This window comes from Rasamsonia byssochlamydoides, assembly GCF_041956645.1.
Source record: "Rasamsonia byssochlamydoides strain NRRL 3658 unplaced genomic scaffold VTN77scaffold_5, whole genome shotgun sequence".
Classification (NCBI taxonomy): Eukaryota; Fungi; Ascomycota; class Eurotiomycetes; order Eurotiales; family Trichocomaceae; genus Rasamsonia; species Rasamsonia byssochlamydoides.
The window spans coordinates 460,585-483,077 of record NW_027192388.1 but is presented as its reverse complement, the minus strand read 5'-3'; the positions used below and the strand labels follow the sequence as shown (position 1 = coordinate 483,077).

The following is a 22,493-nucleotide window of genomic DNA, read 5'->3' as shown; positions in this document are numbered from 1 at the left end:
GGAAAGAGAATTGTTACGTTACCCACAGGCAGGGACTCGACGCAACCACTCTGTTTAGGAAGCAGCCAAGTGTCCCACCACTCTGTTCTAGGCATCAACGCGCGAACGCTCATAGTGGACTGAACCTCGTTATCGTTTGCGTCGCAAGGGATATGTCTCATAGGCCTGATGCCTCTAGCGACAGGTCAAAGCGCTTACCTGACACCCATTTTCGCAGCCTCAGTAGAGCGGTCGCTGACACAGTCTCACTGATTGGTCGACCTTGTGACTAATGGTACATTTACTCCATATATTGTCAGAGCTGACGCCTTTAGACAATATTCTATTGGCATTTATTTATGGATTTGGCGAAAAGAGTCGTAATTGAGATGTTGTAGCCAATGTGAAATTGAATTCAGCCGCTGTATTAATAGTTGGAGCGCTCCAAAAAGCCATCTAAAGTATGGAACTGCTAAGCGGCTCTGCGGATGACTGCCTATATAAAGCTACCTCAGAGTACCAGCCAATGTGGGAGGGCAAATAACATGTAACTCTGAAAAGAAAATTCCTAAATGTCTCTTTTGTTTCTCCAGAATGGCAAATCAGATATACTTATTGGCATACTTACAGCAAGGCCTACCAGCAATCCTAACAAATCCTCCTCTAGTTGCTAGACCTAATATAATGAATGATGCCTATAGCTCTGAAGATATCCATATAGCCTTGTAGTTTGGTAAGGATTCAACTTAGGCACATTTCTTCAGCATTATAATAATATCCTTATAGAAATATTCCTTCTATCTGACCCTATGCTAGTATCACCCCCTAATATAATAAATTCTGAAAATCCTCCTTTTGTTTCCCCTTAGCAGGGCTTGTAACTAACTCCGCTTGTAGTTTAGTTTACCCATTCAGATGCTTTCCTACCTATGGATTAATAAGGCCATTATTGAGGACATAGTGATATTATTTCTACATCTTACAATTTTTTTTTTCATTTAAAGTTGGACTATATAAGTCTCGTCTCTGGGCAGGTTCTTGTAAAATTACCCTCCCTGAAAATTAGGGTTTAGATGAGGAAGGAAAAGGTAACTCATTATTATTACTATTATACTTATTTCTCTAGCTTTAGGAGTTGGTTTGTTAGATCTCTCTTACTTAATATTATACTAGTATTCCTAGACGAATTCTGGTTTGTTGTTTTGTTTTTTGGTTCGTAATTGGGCATTTAAACTAACCATAAAAATTCGGATTGGAAACAGACCTTCCAAAGAGATACATAGATACTGCAGTAAAGACTGGATTCGAACGATCTGGAATAACGGTACATTCTGAACGATCCCTACTGCATCTACACCCATTATATAGGCGAAGATCATCATTCCAGTAACTTCGACTCGATCCGAGACCTTTGTTTCAGTACTGCCGGTAATTAGGGGTTCATTGTCCGCGGTAGATGGGCAGAGATTGCAAACGCTGACATATGACATATTTAAGCCTGTCTGTAGATGTATACACTGGATAATGCATCCATTCGTCTAAGGAATCGCGCTCTCTGAAACTACCTGCCTGGTTGATACAGTACTGTATCCCGGCGTAGGTCAGCTGCCTGGCCGGTCTAGGGCTTAGGGCCCAGGGTTAGGGCTGGCTACTTCGCTCTTAAGCCCGCTCACCCAGATCTCCTACAATCCAAGCTTCTTCCTCCTCATATTTATGCCCGCAAAGTTGAGATTGTACCTGCTTGCAGACAGATCTACTATCGAATATCACTTCTCCAGTATTTCTCTCTTCTTAGCAAGTGAATTTATGTATGTCAATCCTTAGCTATGGAAGCGGTCATATCATTCATCGCACACATCATAACATATCCCATATCATAGCATACAATATCACATCGTTCGCATCAGGAAGAAACAAACAGTCTAAAAAGTCTACTCACCACTCCAGCTCCTTCCTCCCACTGTCTTCCACCGGTAGGTGGATCTTCTTCTTCTCCTCCTCTTCTGCTGCATCCTGCAACTCCCGAAACAACTCCTTGCCAAACCGCTGATACACAGCCATCAACCCGCCACACTCCAGCAACTGTCTCTCTATCGGATCGAGTCGGAACGTGAACGTCTTCCCCCGACAGCGAATCACCTGCGCGGCAAGATCGATCTCGATCTCCTCGTCCTCCTGCGCCAGACGGTAGAACTCCTCGTCCTGGACCTTGATTCCCAACAGCCCGTTGTTGGCCTGGTTGCGCCCGTAGATAAAGGCAAATGATTTAGCCACGACGGCCTTGATCCCCGCGGCCTGTAGGGCGCGCGGCGCGGGCTCACGCGAGGACCCCGTGCCAAAGCATTTCCCGGCCACGACCACGCAGCTGCCTGCCTGCGCCTTGTCGTAGAAATCCGACCGTGTGTAGCAGAAGGCGCCGCGGCCCAGGAGCTCCGTGGTCGGGGCCATGCATCGATCGGTTGGGATCACGGAGTCGGTGTCGACGTGGTCGCCAAAACGCTGGATTTTGCCTCGGATGATGTCAGGGAGGGCGTTGCGTGTCGGGGGAGTTGCTGCAGCAGACGAATTCGACGAATTCGACGAGTCTGACGGCACGATCGTGGGCTCGATGTACGTTGGTTCTTCCAGGACTTGATCCTGTGGAAACGCACGACTGGCGTTGTATGCCGCAAAATCAATCCGGTCCAGCAGCGGTTGCGGATCCTGCAGGGTCATGGAGAAACTCGACGCGGCCACCGTTGCGGCAGACGCGATATTGGCAATCGATCCAACGCCCATGCGATCGCGATAGTTGCGGTTCTGCGACGACAGCCACACCTCCCCCCGACCAGCCTTGTCGGCGCCCATGCCGACGCAGTAGCTGCATCCCGGCGCGCCGATGACAAAGCCAGCGTCTTCATAGACCTGCAACAGTCCCAGCTCCTTCAGACGGTTGACTATGGGGATGGACCCGGGCGTAACCCGCCGGAGACCGTGGTCGCAGGGCTTCAGGCCCATCTTCAGTCCCTCGCGCAGAACGAGAGCGGCCAGGATGAGGTCTTCCTCCGTCGTCGTGCACGCGCCGATAAAACAGCCCTGCAGCGGCGGCAGTTCGGCTTCGGTGACGGGCACGACGTTGTCAGGCGACGGATAGAGAGCTACGAAATGCTGCAACTGCGCCAGATCGATGTCGTACGACGCGGCGTACCGGGCGTTCGGGTCTGGGCGGAAGTACAGACTGCTGGACCGGTGCTTCTTGGCCGGTCGTCGGTCGACATACTGCTTGGTGATGGCATCCGGCACGACGCAGGCGCCAATCCCGCCGAATTCAGTCGTCATGTTGGCGATGGCGAAGCGCGCGTCGCATGATAAATACCGCAGTCCCTCGCCGGTGTACTCGACCAGTCGATCCGCCGCGACGGTGTTTCGTTTCAGCTGTCGCAGGACGCCCAGGATGACGTCCTTGCCGCTGAGTCCGACGGGCGGCGCGTTGATGAAGTTGATGCGCACGACTTCAGGCACTTCCAAGTATGTCTCGCCCGTGAGGATCTGGACAAGCGTATCGGTGCCTCCCATGCCAATCGCCAACGCGCCCAGGGCGCCAGCCGAGCTGGTATGGGAATCGGCGCCGACGACCAACATGCCGGGCTGGCAGCGGGACCGGTAGAACTCAGTGTGCATGATGGTGGTGTTGGGCGGGTTGTAATTGTCGCCCAGCTCCATCTCCGTCGCGATGCGTTCACACGCCTCGATCGCCGCTTTCTCCTTGGGCAGATGGTTGACGCGGGGGTCAACGATGTGATCGGGCGCCAGCCAGAACCTGTCCGGACGAAAGAATCGCGGACGCCCGATGCGGTTGTACGTCTTCTCCATCCCGACCCATGCTGCCTCCGATGCCAGGAGCCAGTCTGGGGCGATGCGCAGGATTTGCCCAGGCTGGATGTTGGCTTCTGCTAGGCCAATTGCATGGTGAAGAAGGATCTTCTCGCAGGCCGTGAGTGGCCGACGGGGAGTGGCCATGGTCAAGTCACGCTTGAAAATTGCCTGATATCGAAACCCAAGCAGGTAATCGGACTATATATCTGAGTAGAGATTCATAGAATCGAATCTAGCAAGGTCATCCGTGTGAAGATAAGCATCGGATCTGGCGACAAGAACAACTGCCGGTCATCAATATTCTGGCCCAACCTTATACCTTTCACTGATGAACGAAGCGACAGTGGGGTCCAAGATCCTAAGATTCTCCACCGCCACGATCCAAGAACGTGTTCTCCTGTAAACTTCCTATTTAAGAGTGTTCTCCGGATGCGTACTTCCGTTAAGAGAAGAGAACGTGGGGCTTGACTCCAGATTCCTCCATGATTATAGAGTACTCCGTAATCTGGACAGATCCGGGGAGAATCCGAATAGTTGATCTCTCTCCCACATTTTCTCCCCGAGATTATGGGGAAATTACGGAGTCGGTGGATTTTTAGCAACCATCGTTCTGGTTAGCCCCGCCGGTTATATCGGCATGACTCTGTCATCGTGTTTGGCTAAATTGAATTCCTTCAAAAGGAATAGTTCAGGTTAGGATGGGGATTTCATTTATCCCTGAAAAGGGCAATTTTAACTAAACTGACGTTGCTGTGCCGCTCATAAAGACCTATCCTATACCAATAAGAATCATTATAAGTTTTTGCCCCCTTATAAGAGGCAGATCTCAAAGTCAATCTGACTATATACAGTAGTAGATTTTTTTTTTATAAGGCAACATTGGCTTCAAAGTCGGACTATTTTGGGGGGTAATGTTAGGTGGGAGTATAATCAAAATCAGTATTATTTGGGACTTTGCTATGGGGTGTCATAGGATGTACCATTTTAAATACAAAAAGTTCATGATCAAATTTAGTAGGATACTATTTCGGTAGAAATAAGATTGCAGAGCTTTACCCAAAAAATTAAAGGTGGCGTCGCTGACAACTTGTCGGGGAGGACGTCGAGTGGAGGTAGCTGATGTGGGGAGATTAGAATCCCTGTACGGAGTATTATATACAGAAACATTCCCTGCAAGATACTTCAGTGTCTTTGGCTGCCTATACAGCTTTCTGACTGCTACTTCTGCTTCCAACATGACCACCCGCAACACCCCCCTCCTCGCCAACTGGAAATGCCTGCTCATCTGCGCCGTCATGTCGATGGCCAACTGCCAGTATGGCTTCGACACCGCCGCCATCGCCGGCTTCCAGGCCATGGTCGGCTTTCTGGAAGTATTTGGCTATCGCGATCCCAAGATGCCCTTGGGATGGAACATCCAGACGCAGCCACAGCAGCTGATCAGCTCCTTTCTCAACGTCGGCACCATCATCGGCACCCTCCTCACGGGCCCCTTTGCGCATAGATTCGGCCGCAAACCTGCCATCGGGATCGCATCGCTCGTCTCGTTTGTGGCCTGCGCGGTGCAGATCGCGTCGACCAGGCTGGGCGGGTTGTATGCGGGGAGAATCATCCTGGGCCTCGCGAATGGCTTCTTCATCACCTTCTCCAACGTCTACACGACTGAAGTCGCCCCGCCGCACCTGCGCGGCGTGCTGGTCTCGCTGTTCGGGCTCTGGGTGAATATCGGCAGTCTGCTGGGCGCCATCGCCGACAACTACAGCCAGACGCATCGGGATAAACTCGCCTATCAGATCCCGCTGGCGTCGCTGTTTGCCATCCCCGCCGTCATCTGCGTCTTCATCTTCTTCGTCCCCGAAAGCCCCCGCTGGCTGCTGGTGCAGGGCCGTCCCGACGAGGCCCGACGAGCCCTGGAACGGCTCCGCGCCGGGTCCCTATCGCCCGAGCTGCTGGAGGAGGAATTCGTGGCGATGAAGCGCGGCATCGACGAGGAGAAGGAGCTCGCGGGGTCGTTCGTCGACATGTTCAAAGGCACGGATCTGCGCCGGACGGTCCTCTGCGTCGGCGCCATCGTCTCCCATGCCGCGTCGGGCATCTGGTTCATCATCTCCTACGGCACGTTCTTCTTCCAGGTGGCTGGCATCAACAAGCCGTTCCAGATGTCCATCCTGTCGACCATGATGGGGTTGATCGGCGTGCCCGTGGGCATGTTTCTGACGCAGAAGGTGCTTGGGCGTCGCGGGATGTTGATGATCGGGTCCGGCGCCTGTGCGGCCTGCATGCTCGCCATTGCCGTGGCCGACACCGTGGCGCCGGGGTCTCGAGCATCCGGGCGTGCGCTGGTGGGATTCTCGTTGATGTTCAACTTCTTCTACAACGGGTTCGTCGGCACGGTGAGTTGGCCGGTGGCCGGGGAGGTGGTCAGCTCGCGGCTGCGCGTGGTGACCATGGGGCTGGCGACGGGCTTGAATTACTTCTTCAACTGGCTGATCTCGTACTGCTCGCCGTTTTTCATCAACGAGAACAATCTCAACTGGGGGGCGAAATATGGCTATATCTGGGCGGGGGCTAACGCGATTGCATTTGGTATGTATACACCAACATAGGTGTGTTGATCTGTATATGGGTGAGAATACTAACGCCTCAGTCTTCTTCTTCCTTTTCATTCCCGAAATGAAGGGTCGGACCCTTGAAGAACTGGATGAGATGTTCCAGAACCGCGTCTCGGTCCGAGCCTTTCCCTCCTACCAGTGCGTCTCGTCGGAGAGGGCGCGCGAGACGGTTCTGAAGGAGATGGGTGGTCTCAAGGAGCCAGCTGCGATTCACGCGGAAGTAGTCAGACGAGTGACGACTTTATAGGTGCATATATGTACGTACGTATTCCAGGCAATCCTGTAACCAATAATGACCAGAAAAAGTCTCTTGATATAATAGCCCTGGCAACATATTGAGCAATTCTCTAGTTTAGTGGATTACTAGGAGAATCTCAGATCAGACCAGGAATGTTGTGAGATATCAACCTACACCTATCCCTACTCTATATAGTCTCTAAGTAAGATTTTATTTTAGTACCCGTTACCACAGGTATAGAACAAAAATAGCCTAGTCAGGTTGAATTTATTTAGCCTAGCCAGGGTATATAAAACTGGCTAGCTATCTATCGTGTTGAAAATGCAGGGCCACCAGACTAAAGAAGAAGCAAGGTTTTTTTTTTTACGAAAGTTCTGCTTGGAGACTGTACAGTAGCTAAAAATACTCTGGAAGAACATTCGACCTCCCTTTCTCTCTATATAACCCTTTGACCAGCTGTGTCTAGTACATTACATACGACCATAGGGCGTGGGAAACAGGGTTTCCCGTCTGCTCAGCTGTACAGAAGTTAAGTCACACACTGGCTGGTTAGTATGGGAGTTGGTTGGGTGAAGTAGCGAATCCCAGCTGTTGTATGCAAAATCGCTTTGTTTAATTTATTTTTTTTAATTTTTTTAATTTTTTTTAAGAAAAAAATCTAATCCCTCTTCTACTGGAAAGAGCCTTCCTGTTATCGTTTAATTTCGAGGTGTTGAAATCCACGGTCCTAGTTAGTTCTTCTGAGCATCTATTATATTGTAAGGACATTTTGTTCTTTCTTGCACTTAAAGCTCATTCCTTGCTGGTTCCTCTTACCAAGCCATTTATAATTTATTTCTCTTTCATAGGATAATTCATCCCCGTGGCAACCTCCCGTAAGATAGTTTAAACTCACAGGTAAATATATAACTGCCTAGGTATATTTACAGACAACCCTAGTCTAGGGGGAACACTGGTGATACTGTATATGTAATTGTCATAGCGATTAGTTATGATTAGATGATGACAACTATCCTCTCTTGTTGTTACTCTGCCAGACTCCAGCAGTAGAGGCCTACCAACTACCTCCCGTACCTGTTCTATATGTATTGCTTCTGCCAGAAGCGATTCTGCAGTAACATATAAAGGTCACGACTAGAAATATATATACAAAGAGAGTATCTTCTTAAAGGAAGACCCCTTTCTCGAAGTGCTCCTCAATCTACCCATATACAAAGACTCTATTCTCGCGCTGAGTTATTAGCAGCCCCAATTTTGCAAATCCAACGAGAATAAAGTCGCAGCAGATATGATGACCAGGGAGACGGATATGCTATGCTAAATTTGCAATATGGGAAGGCAACGCTGGGAAAGATTCCAAGATTGAGCAGCAAAAGCATTTTTTCCGATATGTAGGCGCAAGTAATATAAACAGGCTAGATATGTAGGTTCTCTCTCTCTTTTTTTATTTTTTTTATTTTTTTATTTTTTTTATTTATTTTTTTTATTTTTTTATTTTTTTATTTTTTTATTTTTTTATTTTTTTATTTTTTATTTTTATTTTTATTTTTTATTTTTCGTCTTCAACTTCAGATCTTACCAACCATACAGCTATTATAAGTGAAGAATTAAGCACTAGGGAAGTAAATAGTACAAACATTGAATTTCTGGAGGAAATCTTTAGTAGTGTAGGGTAATAGATTTACGGTTGGTCTAAAGTTCCAACCAAATTCGAATATCATTTGCAAAACTAAAATAAAAAATAAAATGAAAATCCAGATCTACAATCTGGCTAACTCCGCAGGAAAATTAATGGCAAACAAAAGAAGTAAGAAAAGAATACAGCCCGGAGCGTGATTTACACGCGACTTGGAGATACTGCAGCACTCTTAAGATTTAGTGGCAACAGTTGCTAGAGTTTCCGCAACTCCACTCGGAGCAACAACCCGGCTGCTCTGAAGTTCCCAAAAAAGTTCAGGCGCGTGTTATCAGATAGGTATTTGATTACTATTGGCTAGAGATTGTGCTTTTCCAGGGTCCAGTGAGATAAGAGAGAAGCGATTATATCTCTCTTAGCCCTGTTGCTCTCGCAATCCTACCCAAGTACTCCATAAGCAGGCGTGACTTTGTTGCTTGTTCCCGATCAGATAGCCACTGGGGTAAGTAAGGCTTAGGAATGTGATTCTCGAACTCGATTAACAAGATGCCAGATGACGACGACTTACATCGAGACTGTACTGGAGTAGTTGCCGTTCATATCGGCGATTTCCACCGCGAATCTTCCGTTAATTCCCTGCCTACCAACGTTACATAGCGCGTCTCCGCGTTCCTACGCTCCTTACTTAAAGACGCGGTAAGCCTCCCCCGTTTCCTCTCTCCCCCTCCTTGCGTGTTCAGAGCTAAGATGAGGGTCTGCAGCCTCTCCATCCTCCTGGCCAGTGTAGCGTCGGCGCTCACTTCGCCATATCGTCCCAAGGAGTTTCATCCTGTTCCCCGAGGATGGACGGAGATCGGCCCAGCACCGCCAACGCACACCATTGCGCTGCAGATCGGGCTGAAACAGCACCGGTTTGACGAGCTGGAAAAGGCTTTGTATGAAGGTATTCATCTCTCGCATCTGAACGACAGCAGCCGGCTCACACAGTTCGACTTTCTTCAGCCTCCACCCCCGGCCATTCCCGCTACGGCCAGCATCTGACGGCTGCTGAAGTCCATGAGCTGGTCCGACCAACCGAGGAAGCCATCAACCTCGTCGAGTCGTGGCTGTCGGAACATGGCGTGGATCCGGCCGATCTGGAGTACAGCCCCGCGAAGGACTGGATTACGGTCGCCCTGCCAGTGGCGGACGTCGAGCGTCTCTTGGACACCAAGTATTCGGTCTACCGGCATGCAGATGGCTCGCACGCGGTGCGCACCCCGGTCTGGTCGCTGCCAGTCCATCTCCACGAGCACATCGTCTCCATCCAGCCCACCAATTCGTTCCTCCGACCCTCTCCACAGCGCTCTCTCTCCCGGCTGGTGGGCAAGGTCGAGGTAGCCCCCGCCGACTCGATCGAAAACCCGACGGTGGAGACCGCCTGTAACGCGACCATGGTTACACCGCTTTGTCTGCGGACGCTCTACGGCACGGTCGACTACGTGCCCCAGGCTGCCGGGCGGAACAAGGTCGCCTTGAACAACTTCCTGAATGAGACGAACAACCGGTTCGATGTCAACTCGTTCCTGCAGCGCTACCGCCCGGAGGCCGCCGGATTCAACTTCACCATCGAGATCGTCAACAATGGCCCGAATCCTCAGAGCCGCAACGAGAGTAACCCGCCGGTCGAGGGCGATCTGGATGCCGAGACCATCATTGCCATCACATATCCGACGCCGCTCATCGCGTACAACACGGGAGGATCGCCGCCCTTTATTTCCTCCCTGTGGACGCCCACGGATACGAATGAGCCGTACTCGGTCTGGCTCAACTACATCCTCGCGAAACCCGATGACGAGCTGCCCCAGACCATCTCCAACTCGTACGCGGACGAAGAGCAGTCGGTGCCCCGCTCGTACGCCACGGCCGTGTGCCGGCAGTTCGCGCAGCTGGGCGCTCGAGGGGTCTCCGTGCTCTTTGGGAGCGGCGACGCTGGTGTGGGACCGGCCGGGGACTGCGTGTCCAACGATGGCAAGAATACGTCGATGTTCCTGCCCATGTTCCCAGCCAGCTGCCCGTACGTCACCACCGTCGGCGCGACCATGGACTTCAATCCCGAAGTGGTGGCATACGACCCGGTGAATGGGTTTTCTCCTGGTGGCGGATACTCGAATTACTTCCCTCGACCTGCGTATCAGGAGGCAGCCGTATCGGCCTACACCAGAGGACTGGGAGACCAGTACCGGGGGTTGTATAACCCGACGGGGCGGGCCTACCCGGACGTCGCGGCGCAGGGATATCATTTCGTCATTTTCGTGGATGGGATGTTCGTCGGGGTCGACGGCACCAGCGCAGCCACGCCGACCTTCGCATCGGTCATCTCGCTCGTGAACGATGCCCGGATCGCGGCGGGGAAACGGCCGCTGGGATTCCTGAACCCGTGGCTCTACTCTGCGGCGGCGACGGGCAAAGCGTTTAACGACATCACGTCTGGGTCGACACTGGGCTGTAATACGACGGGGTTTCCGTCCGGTCCGGGATGGGATGCTGCGTCGGGATGGGGGACGCCGGTGAGTTTGCCCTTCTGCTTGAAAGGGACAATTAAGTGAATATACAGTCAAGGCTGACAAAGAAACTTTCTGGATTAGAATTTCGCTAAATTGAAGGAGATAGCCCTGATATCGCCCTGAAAGAGCCTTGTCTGGTGGGATTATTAACCAGAAAAGGGGGGGAAAAAAGGCATAAATGAATACATCCATATATGTAACCTATCCCAGTGATGAATGCACAGTATAGTACTGTACATCCCTCTTCGTAAGATCTAAGATCCTATCAACCATTATCTAGACTCTAGAGGGAAAAGGCAAGGGACATGCAGGCACATTCCAGAAAAGTGATGTGTGTCAGTCATCATGGGTCAACAGAAGAGATGGATTGGCTGGATGCAGCTGAGCAACTTTTTTTTTTCCCCTTTGCCATTCCTGTCTAGCTGCTGCACACCCTGGACAACGTCCCTCAAAGGCGGGGTTTTACCAGGAACTACAAATTCTAAGAGAAACATATTCCCTTACGTGACGCTTCTTTTTGCAAGGCCTACTGGTCGGAGAAACAGAGCAAAATAAGATCCTGCTTGTCGAACACCTAATACCTTAAATCTAATTCCCAATGTAGTACTATGTATTAGCATTACTGTTGAAATTATATGCTTTGTATACTTATACGAAACGCTTAGGTAGGTAGCTTATAGTTACCTACAAATCAACTGGCACTTATTTGTCCTCCTCAATAGTCACAAGCCTTACTCCCATGTCTCTCACTGTCTTCTTCCATGTACCTTCCCGTTTATTGTTCCACAAGTCTGAAGATCGGTCAGGTCAATATAATTAGTACGTACTACTGCCTGGTCCATAGAGAAATGGGCTAGACTATACTGACTTATCAAAGATCAGAAAGGTGTGATGATACTGTACTTACATTATTTAGTACGATCAAGGATAGATTGCTTGTTTCCAATTATTGTGCTCATTGAAATTAAAAATCTGCGTAAATTGAGATGACTCCTTTTTTAATATTAAGTTTTATATTTCGCTTTATTTATCTAATTGTTTTGAAAGAAAAAAAAAAGACAGGAAGGAAGAGAAAAATAAGAAATATATATAAGCAGAGAGCATTAACTTAGCTTAGCTTATACATGATAAATTTGTTAGTATAGGGTATTACTGAAAAAAAAAAAACAAAGTGTCCTGGACAAGAGAGAATATATAGGGAAAAAGCAAGCTTTTTATTTACACCTCACGTCTGGCATTTTAATCATATATCCTTTTTTAACCCGTCAGAACTTGTCTGAGGGTGATAATATAAAAATGTAATTTCCTACAGGTGCAAGAGTGCAGGATATTTAATTTAGGTAAAGGGAAATACCTAGGCGAGATGGCTAAATAGTCGTTCAGGTTCCCTCTCCTAAGGAGCAGTTATTATTTAAATTTATTTAAATAAGGTAGAAAGTGCTAATACCAGCACAGCACCGGGGTAACTATGCAACGCCATCCTTTTTTTTTTCATTTTCAAAATATTGCTTCCTTTTTTCGTCAATGAAAGAGTAAGTGGAGGAGGTATAAAGGGAGGGTTGATATATCTCTCCTACCATCAAGAGGCAAATGTCCGGTAGCGCAGCAGTGCCAAGGAAGACAGCAGGCTGAGCTTCTATGTACTACTCCTGAATACATACCAGAAGGAATGAATTTTTGTTTGCTATTCGTAGTGAAATAGGCTGGTAATAGTTCGAGGTCTTCTTGGCATGGGTCGATATCGGACTTCATTCCGCGAGCGGGATCAATCGCCGGTATCATACTGTCGTCGCAATCTTGCGGGGGCTGTCTCTATTATTCTAGCCAATATAATTTCTCCATTTCCTTTTCCTTTCTTGTCTTGTCTTTTCTTCTTACTATTAATATTCCTGTCGAGTTGACGTCTTCGATAATGTCACGTGATATCTACGATGCGGAGTATCCGGAGTACATACTCGTCCATTAAGGTATCCATGCAGGATCTGACAATAGTCAATCAGACCCGACAACCCGGCGATTGGTTCTCATTTCACTTTCCCTTTCGGTTGACTGAATTTCTTCTGTTGTTCCTTTCTACTGATCTAGATGCAGAGTCCTTGCCAATGGTGGATGGGATGGCGTGCTTAGTTGATCTCACAACCGTGCCTGTAAATTGCGTGATCACGGCGCCAACCAGTTCACCTCCAACAACCAATCATCATGTACTGTACTTGCATCCAGTACTTCGCGGTCTGGTTCCTGAGCTACAGGATAGTCTCCTGCCCACTGATGCAGCCCCTCCTCGTCTTATCAATCGGAGGGCGACCGGCGGTTGGAAGGAGGGGTCTGAGATAAATAAATAATCTCGACGTCTTGTCTTTCATTTTCTCACACTCGTCAACATTTTTCTTCAATTTCTATCCACTCTTCTGGGCTGTCCACAGATAATATACATCTGAATCAAACTACTACCATGGCCCCTGGCTTGGTAGAGACGCTGCCTACCCCTCCGCACCAGCTCAAGGGCAAGGTCGACTTGAACCTCTTCCCCGACGGCCTCAAGACTACTGGCCAGCACCCACCCATCTACGAATTACTTCAGCCGTTCGAGAAGTTCCCCAAGGAAATCACCGGGCCTACCGTCTGGACGGCCGAGGAATTCAGAGACCACCCGGAGAAATGGACGCATCGGTTTACGGAGGCTGAGATCGAAGAGCTCAGCACGACGGCTGATCAGTTTATTGCGTCTGGGACGCCGTTGACTGGCATCTCCAAGGTATGCCATTCGCCTGGCTGGACATTGATATGTTGTACGGTACATATATTTATGCTCCTGCTAACGTGATCTAGGACAACTTCCCCCTGCCCAACCTGAGCCGCTTCCTGGCGGAGCTGCGGGACGACCTGCTCAATGGCAAAGGATTCATCCTCTTCAAGGGCCTGCCGGTGCAGGAATGGGGCAACCACAAGTCTGCCGTCGCCTACATGGGCCTGGGGACGTACCTGGGCTACTTTGTCAGCCAGAACAGCCGGGGCCACGTGCTGGGGCATGTCAAGGACCTGGGCGAGGATTCGACCCAGATTGATAAAGTCCGCATCTACCGGACCAACGCGCGGTAGGTTGACACATTGTCACAATGACAGGACTGTGCTGACGGCTCTAGTCAATACTTCCACGCAGATGACTCCGACATCGTCGGATTGCTGTGTATCGCCCGCGCCTTGGAGGGCGGCGAGTCCGACGTAGTCTCGACGCACCACGTCTATAACGTCCTGTACAAGGAGCGCCCGGATGTGCTCAAGACCCTGACGGAGCCGATCTGGTACTTTGACCGCAAGGGCGAGACGAGCAAGGGGCAGGAAGAGTGGATCAGAACCAGCGTGATGTATCTAGAGAAGGGAGAAAACCCGCGTGTTTACACGAAGTGAGTAGCCCCCTTTTTCTCTTCAACTCGTCATGCTAACTGTTTCCAGATGGGACCCCTATTACGTCCGCTCCCTCACCCGCTTCTCAGACAAAGGCCTCATCCCCCCGCTCTCCGACGCTCAGCAGGAAGCCCTCCGCGTGCTCGAGGAGACGGCCAACCGCCTCGCGCTGCACATGATCCTCGAGGTCGGCGACATCCAGTTCCTGGCCAACTCGCACATCCTGCACGCGCGCACCTCCTACAAGGACTACGCGCCGCCGGCTCCGCGGAGGCACCTGATGCGGCTGTGGCTGGCGACGCCGGAGAGCGAGGGGGGGTGGAAATTGCCGTTCTGGGACAGCGATGAAAAGAAGAGGGGTGGTATTCAGGTTGATGATACGCCGCCGGTGGCGCCGTTGGATGCGGAGTGATGTAGTTTACTTGCTCTTTTTTTTTTTATGAATTGGAGGAAGTTTTCACGTTGTCATGCATGCATGTATGTATTATCTTACTTATTCCCAAATGTCTTTTGCAATGAGTCGCGGGTTTTTAGATTAGATATTCTTGAATCCTGCCACAATTACTAAAAGTGATATAAGAAACAGTATATACTGGAAAAGGACATCATCGATCATGAAGCAATTAAATTGTTTGAGACAGTCTTTTTTTTCCCCTGCATACCTCCCTGTCTAAACTCACTTTTACGCTGTACATACAGTACTACTATACACAATTATAAAGAATATAGCTGGCAACGAAAGAAGGAAGATATTCAAGGAATAAACATGGTGAGGAATATACGTGGGAAGCCCACCTGGAAAGGAGATAAAAATAAAATAAAAATAAAAAAATAAAGAAATAAAAATATAAACTACATACTCTGTAAATCCAGCTGCCAAAGTAACTGGCATAGATAGACCAGGTATTCTTTTTTTTTTCCTTTTCTATCAAAGCGAGACAGACGTCTAAGGCTTGTATTGTATGATTCTGTGCAGATATGCAGATATGGAAAGTATGTAAGTACGTATGGCGAAAAAAAAAAGAAATAAGAAAAAATAATCTATATCACATTGCTGAAATGCATCACGCGAGAAGCAATCAACCATGATCTTCAAAAAAAAAAAGGAAAAACGAAAGGAAAGGAAAGGAAGGGAAAGGAAGGGAAAAAGAAAAAGAAAAAGAAAAAAAGTCTGTAAGAAGATTAATAAGAAGAAAAAGCGGAGGAAAAAAAAAAAAAGGAAAACTATCTATATACCTATAGATACCATCACTCAGTACTGCTCAGCATCTGCATCTCCCAACGGCGGCGTAATCAATCCATTCCGGGACACTGCATTCTCTCTGATGCTGATGCGCTGCTTATCGTCATCGACATCTACATCGCCCTCCACTCCAGCTAGAAACATAACCACGACTTCAGCCGCGATCTTGGAATCATCGTCGTCGGTGGTACCCTCCTCTCCCGGCGCTGCTGCTGCCGCTGGCCCGATCTGCCTCAGATACGAAGCAATATCACTCTCCGACCAGCCCTCTCGTCTCGCGAACTCAATACACGTCTCGCGATTGACCCAGGCATCGAACTCGAAGTGTCCTTGGTAGGTCAATACACGGCCTGGGTGGTACAGTCCCTGAATGGGCGATTTAGGTGTGCTGCCGAGGTTGAGCCAGGGGGATGGAAGAGCAAGAGCATCTGACTGTAGTTCAGGTGACAAGAGCGTGACGCGATCGCCGTGGATGAGCTGGAGTTTCCACTGTAGCTGACCGTGTCCCTGTCGAGGTAAACAGGATTCCAGAGCGGGAAAACAGCGAACGAACGCCGGATTCAGCGTAATAGGGTGGATGCCGACTTCGTATCCCACCGGGCAGGCTGCAACGGATACGTAGGCATAAGAGTCAGAATTACTGCTGCTGCTGCTGCTGCTGCTGACTTCATGTTTCAGTCTCGGATGATGCCGCGAAAGCAGCGCCTGGGCAACAATCTGATGGCCAAAACAGGACCCAAAGATCCTCACTTCGGGATACTCGGCGTACACGGTCTGGATGAACGACTGCAGGGGTGCAATCCAGGGGTACCGGTCCAGTCGATAGGCGGATGCGGAGGATCCAGTAATCAAGACAGCGTCGATGGGGCCTGACGGGCCAAATTTTCGATCCTCGTCACCATTTTCTTCGTTTGCTTCACTCCGAGGCTGTGTTCTCAGCAGTGAGAGATGCGGAAGCGCTCCACCGACCACATCGTAAGCCGTCGTGCGGACTTCGACCGGGCGGTTGGCGGGGAAGAATCCTGATGCATTGAGTCGTGCTGCAGCTGCTTGGAGCAGCACGCGGAATTGCGAGCTGTAGAGCCCTCGCGCGGCGTAGACGGTGGGCACAGGGACGTCCGTGTCCAGGACGGCGATGTGGATGCGGCGCGGGGTCATGGGCAGGAGATCTTAAAAGAGAGAAAATCAACACGATTGGATTGAATCTTACACTAGGTGCTTTAAATGATGTCTATTCGGCACAAACAAACAAAGAGGAAAGAAAAATAAATGAATGGATAAAAATAAATCTTCCATCCCTATTGTTCAACAAGAAGAAACGGTTATATACGGAGTACCTTTAAGATGGAGGGGGATCGGATCGGATCCGCATGCCAAATGGGGAATAATATAACAATATAAGATTAACCTAGGTAGTAACTTTATTTCTTAGTTTCTTCCAAAAAGGAAATCCGCTCCTCATCAGGTGGGTTATTATTATTTTATTTTGATTTTTATTATTTTATGTTGGAGCCTGAGGCTCCGGTTGCCTCGGCTCACGTGACCGCACACTGAGTATTAGATCGGCCGTCAGGCAGTTACAGAAATTAATCCGTTCTTACAACTCTCAGCGAGATCCTGAGAGCCATCATTGTATATTTTATATATTATGACATTCTCATGGACAAACAAACCTCGCAGGTCTTGTTACCTAGGTAGGTATGTACCTTGGTCAACTGGCTTGAAGAGAAAAATCTTTAACCTTGTCTATGTATGTATATATGATGCCAGGGACGGACCAGCTATATAGATAGCTTTTTATCTGCGTTCCAGGTGGGCTCCCGACCTATATATTTTTTTTCTTATTTTCCCAACATGCATTTATTCATTCAACTACCCTACCTACACCATATATCTCTCCAGCAACATTCTATCGGTAGAGACGATGAATTCAATCAATCTATTTTGACAGAAGAACTGGAACTCCTAGCTTGACAAGTCTAAAATAAATAAAGGGATGAGATGGCTAAAAGGCTTAGAAATAGTGAGAAATCAGGCTGATTATTTAATAATAAGCCCAAAATTCCGCCAAGGTCGAATCAATATTCATCTCCTTCGTCCATAAGTTTAATATTAATTATTGGATAAGCTGGCTAGCTTTCACGGTGTGAGATGGATCACTTTGTTTGTTTCTAGTCGTTGACTACTCATCTCAGTTAACTGACTCACTTGTCACTCTCCCATGTCGCTTTGTCTGAATTGTCATAAATTAATTTTTAAGAACCCTTTCTTTTTCTCTTTTTTTTTTTCCCTACAGAAGTACAGTACTATACTGTACATATTTCTCATTTCTTCTGCTGCTCCGTCTGTTGGAAGCCATCCCTTACTTAAATCTGTCTTCTGATCTATGCAATCAATTAGTATTTGTTTTGTTTCGACACTATATGCTCGCATTTCATCGTCCCTTTTCTCGAACTCCTTTTTTGTAATCATAATTAAGTATATATTATTATACTCTTTGAGGGAGGAGGTGGTAGTACTCTATTTGCAAAGTTTAGCTTTCTGTTCTTCATGTCTAATACTTTATTTAGATCGTGGTTTTCTAGTTAATTTAGAAGGTTATGATCTACTGCTTAAGAATCGTCATTTTGTTATTATTAAAGAGCATTTCTTGCTCCCCTCTGTGAAGGATTTGTACCTCCCTGAAGGATTTGTGTCACTCAATCAAATCAAAAAAAAAAAAAATCAAAAAGAAAGTAATTGTTAAAGATCAAAACAACTATTTAGCTTTCTGCTTTTCGGTACAATAATAAAAGTGTAAACTAACTGCTAACATTCCTCCTCTAAGGTCCTTATTTTCCTTCAATGTCGGTGCTGAACGAGCATTTTCCTGTTTTAGATTGATTGTATTCTCTATCAAATCATAAATCATGAATATATACAGATTCTCTAACAACAACAACAACAACAACAACAACAACAACAACAAGAAGAAGAAGAAGAAGAAGAACTATCTTTATACTGTTTCTGTCCTTATGCCACCAACTTGAACCTACAGTCTAATGGCAAGAATCCTTCTCCACCGCATATGCAACTAGTCCGGCACAGGAACTGATTCCCAACCATCCCCATTCTCTTCCCGCGGAGCGAGAACCTGCAGATCCAATTGCCCGCAAAAGCCATCGCTGCTGGCAATCCGCGTGACTGTTGCGAACGAACTGCCCGTCCAAACCCTCTCCTGCACCTCCTCCCCGGCAATTTCTGCTCGACGTGGGTTGTGACGCGGTCGACCGGCAACATGATTCGCGATGTTGTGGGCCAGGGGATAAAGCCTCTCAAACCGACGGGTGATCCCGAGCCATGAGAATGATCGGCGATCATACGCGACGCGGATGAAAGGATTCATGTATGTGCCGGTGTCGGTGTCTTTTTCATTGTCAGGGTTCGCCGGCAGACGTTGGATATCTGCGTGTATCAGGCAACACTCCGATGATTCCCAGAACAGATCTTGTTCCGCGCGAAATCGCACGGGGATGTTCCGGCCCATATATTTCTGACTCGTTGCGTTCGCTGGCTCAGGACGTTGGAAAAAAGCCGCATCAAATGCCACCATACCCCCCCAGCAGCTGCGCACCCGGACCGCATCTTTCCCCTCTAGCACATCTCGCCGGCTTTGACCCTGTCCGGCGGTGGTGAACCAGGGGAAGAAGGGCAGTCCCATGCCATAACCCTGCAAATCGCGCGATGCAAAGGTATCATAAAACTTGAAGGCGTTGATGAAGTCGACCGCACACGCCGCTCGATACGTGGCAATCCCATCCGCGTTGTTCGCATTGGTCGAAAATAAGAGGTGCACCGCATCTAGCGGATCGAAGTAGACGTCGTTCAGAAAGAGGAGTCTATCGTAGCGGATGATCTCAGGATGATGCTCGTCAAGGGGGCGTAGGGCACGGTTCCGGACCTCGGCCAGATATTCGACACGTCTGATGCGCTTCGACCCGTCAGGGAGGGTGACTGTAGGGAAATTGGTGAAGTTGAAGTGCTCTTCATAGACAATTGATTTGTTGCACGCAACACGCTTGGCGAGCTGGTCGAGGGCACGTTCGCCGGCCTGTCCACTGTCGTTTTCATAGATGCTCAGAAACACATTGTTGGGGCCAAGCATGTCGATCAAGTCCAGAACTGTCTGCCCCCACTGTCCGCCTGCCAGATCTCCCTTTTTGTCATACAGGCTGACAGCGATGAACACTTTCTCGTCCCGGGGGTTTCCCCTACCGGGCGCTGTCGACTGTCGCACCGCATTCCGAAGAGCGATATAATGCGGTGGCAAGTGTGTATATGACGGCAGGAAAATGAATGTGAGGATGATCACAGTGACCAAGATGCCGGCGAGTGCAAAGACAACAGAGCAGACGGATCTCCGTCGGACTGCACTTCTTGTACGACGGTATCCGACGAAGGGAGCCGACAGCAGGTATCGCAGATAGTTGGGCTTGTGATGGTCAAAGTGGGCTCCATTGAAGGACTCTTCGAAATCGATCGATGAGCGGGCGACGAGTTCGTATTCTCTTGACATGATGAAATCAGCATTTGACTTTGAGAGATAGAATTTTTTTTTTGTTGAGTTGACTTGAGGTAGTCCAGGGACAACATTACACCAGCTGCTGCTGACTAGCATGTCCCTGACGACGCAAGCTGGTTGCCTAAATACATACATACATACATCCAACAGACTGTGGTACGTAATTCGATAACAGCTACAGAATCGTTGGTTTCTAATTGGCTGGATGCAACGTTGCATCCAGTGGATCAGTTGGGGGTGTTTTCAGCTAGGGTTCGGGCCGAACTCATATAACAGCCTTGAAAGTAGACTCCATTCCCAGGAATTACATGAACTATATATAACACTTGTATTCTCAATATGTTGGTGCATAGTTAGAGCATTGGTCAGAGGAAGGTCTGACATAAGAACAGGACATTCCCTTATTACTAGAAACAATTTATTCAGAGGGTGAGGCGGAAGGTAGTAGCTCAGCTGCAGGGGAATATGCCTATTTAAAGGCTATGCGGCGCTAGCTGTCAGTAGCTGAGCTGAAAGGATGTCTCAGCCTCTCAGTCCGAGTCAGGCAGGCACGGTTGTAAGCTTGTAACTGATCAGCGACCTAACTACCCAACTTCACACTTTTTTTAAGCCCTCGAGCTGAGTTCATCACTAGTTTAGTTCAAAATATGCAAGCAGCTTTTATTTACTGGGTAGGCAACTTCAGCTTCGGATTTACCCCAATCGGTCATTGATTTTAGTAAAGGCAGCATTTGCAGCCTAGTTCTTACTAGTCTAACTACCTAGGTCCTTATATAGACAAGCAGCAAGCTTAGCAGCAGGGAGTGCATCTCAAGCCGAAATTACTCAAATCCAGTCTTTTCAAATGGGCATCTATGTATTTCCTAGTTAGGCGTAGTACTAGTAGTAGCAATAAAAATCAGTACATAGTACATACAGCTTTGAACATAAAAAAAAAATCACGGTCAAATTTACTAGTGATCCGTCCTTCTGGGGGACTAAGTAGTAAAGGAATGTTGACCTGACCTCTGAATGACGAGGTATTAGTGACTCCGAAAACATTGTAGTTTGTGAGTAGTTTCTTCCGACCAGTATTATATGTATTAATATTGGTTGAGCGAGCAGGGTCATGAACTAACTGGTCAGATATTAGAGTAGAGGACTTCGAAGTGGAAGTCGAATGAGTGGAGGGATAGATAACTGTGTAGGTTTTTTTTTTCTTTTTGGAAACAAGTGATTCCATTTCTTTCTTATTTAGAAAAAGAGATAGAAAGAATAAACGGAGAAAAAAGAGAGAAGGGGAAAAAAAACCAAAAAGAAAAGAAAGAAAGCAGTAAATTTTTTTTCAAAAAAAAAGACAAAATAGTAGATCTACATGCATACCTAAGGTCCTACATATTACCAATAACAAAGTCCTGTATATTATAATAACACGTATCGTACAGTACATCTCTGGCTTAAGTCTGGCAAGATCTCACATCTTATAGGTTGTATTAGCAGAAAAAAACTTTAGCTTAGTTAGCTACCTACCTTTTACATAAGGTAGGTATATAAAGATCTTAAACTTCTTCTAGCAAAAATACTTCCCAAGTACTCCGTATTTTCTCAACTTCTTCCTATGGAAGTTCTTGCCTTACTAGCTTCTTTCAAATATAGTAATTAGATCATTGCCAAATAAAGAGGGGCTGGGCTTGTTATTATCCCATGAGCTAACTAACTATTCAGTTATTTTTTACCTTTTGACCCTTGCTTGTACATATTCAATGGCCAGTTAATTATTGCAATATTGTACATGCCTTAATAAATGAGTATTAATGAATATAATAAGATTAATAGGTGGGCAGTAATATATTTTCCTTTATAAAAGAAAGGCTTTAGAACATCTATAGAGAGTATTAATAAATGAACTGGCCTTATATGTCTGTTTAGATGCTGATTATAGACAACCAGTATTTTTTTTTGCTGTCCTTCTCTCCTTTAATATTTGCAAGACAAACGATCGGATCTTGGGAACAAGACAACATTGAGAGAAAAACCTAGACTCGCCGGAGTTAGAAAGAACGTTGCAAAAATTAGAGACAGAAAACAAGAGCCAGTAATGAGGGGGATATAATGGTCTCAACGATAGTGATCGATCAGAATCCGCCGGTAAACATAATTTTCTTATATAGCATCAAGGCCAAGGGGGGGAAAAAAAGAAGCATGAGGAAGAAGGTGCTTGAGCAGCTTTCGGGTATTTGGTGCTTTGGTCAGAGAGACTGGCTCAATGGGTGAGATGTGGTGCCTCTTACGGTCAGGCAGGAAGCCCTGATCGTAGTCCCTAGGCCCTAAGCCCTGGGCTGGGTCTAGACTCTGGCAGGAAAGCCGAGTCAATGTAACTCCGTCGAGGGATGAACTCAGCTGTATTGCCATTAGAAAAGTCCAGAGAGATCCAGCAAT

At 47.7% G+C, this 22,493-nt stretch overlaps 6 protein-coding genes across 6 annotated transcripts; 3 read left to right on the top strand and 3 right to left on the bottom strand.

Annotated features, from left to right (window-relative positions):
* Nucleotides 1-1,914: 1,914 nt before the first annotated feature.
* Nucleotides 1,915-3,978, bottom strand: VTN77DRAFT_6532 (uncharacterized protein; the record flags this gene model as incomplete). Its single annotated transcript, XM_069422821.1, has 1 exon — nt 1,915-3,978. The coding sequence occupies one exon, from the start codon at nt 3,976-3,978 to the stop codon at nt 1,915-1,917; it is 2,064 nt and encodes a 687-aa protein (XP_069281442.1).
* Nucleotides 3,979-5,069: 1,091 nt separating this feature from the next.
* Nucleotides 5,070-6,693, top strand: VTN77DRAFT_6531 (uncharacterized protein; the record flags this gene model as incomplete). The annotated part of the gene is made up of 2 exons (XM_069422820.1): nt 5,070-6,420; nt 6,482-6,693. The coding sequence occupies 2 exons, from the start codon at nt 5,070-5,072 to the stop codon at nt 6,691-6,693; spliced, it is 1,563 nt and encodes a 520-aa protein (XP_069281441.1).
* A 2,374-nt stretch (nt 6,694-9,067) lies between these two features.
* VTN77DRAFT_6530 (uncharacterized protein) lies at nt 9,068-10,989 on the top strand (the record flags this gene model as incomplete). The annotated part of the gene is made up of 3 exons (XM_069422819.1): nt 9,068-9,263; nt 9,323-10,869; nt 10,948-10,989. 3 exons carry the CDS (start codon nt 9,068-9,070, stop codon nt 10,987-10,989), a joined length of 1,785 nt encoding a protein of 594 aa, XP_069281440.1.
* Nucleotides 10,990-13,318: 2,329 nt separating this feature from the next.
* Nucleotides 13,319-14,683, top strand: VTN77DRAFT_6529 (uncharacterized protein; the record flags this gene model as incomplete). Its single annotated transcript, XM_069422817.1, has 4 exons — nt 13,319-13,621; nt 13,696-13,961; nt 14,010-14,270; nt 14,320-14,683. The coding sequence occupies 4 exons, from the start codon at nt 13,319-13,321 to the stop codon at nt 14,681-14,683; spliced, it is 1,194 nt and encodes a 397-aa protein (XP_069281439.1).
* An 840-nt stretch (nt 14,684-15,523) lies between these two features.
* On the bottom strand, nt 15,524-16,672 carry VTN77DRAFT_6528 (uncharacterized protein; the record flags this gene model as incomplete). Its single annotated transcript, XM_069422816.1, has 1 exon — nt 15,524-16,672. The coding sequence occupies one exon, from the start codon at nt 16,670-16,672 to the stop codon at nt 15,524-15,526; it is 1,149 nt and encodes a 382-aa protein (XP_069281438.1).
* A 1,915-nt stretch (nt 16,673-18,587) lies between these two features.
* On the bottom strand, nt 18,588-20,069 carry VTN77DRAFT_6527 (uncharacterized protein; the record flags this gene model as incomplete). The annotated part of the gene is made up of 1 exon (XM_069422815.1): nt 18,588-20,069. The coding sequence occupies one exon, from the start codon at nt 20,067-20,069 to the stop codon at nt 18,588-18,590; it is 1,482 nt and encodes a 493-aa protein (XP_069281437.1).
* Between the last annotated feature and the right edge of the window lie 2,424 nt (nt 20,070-22,493).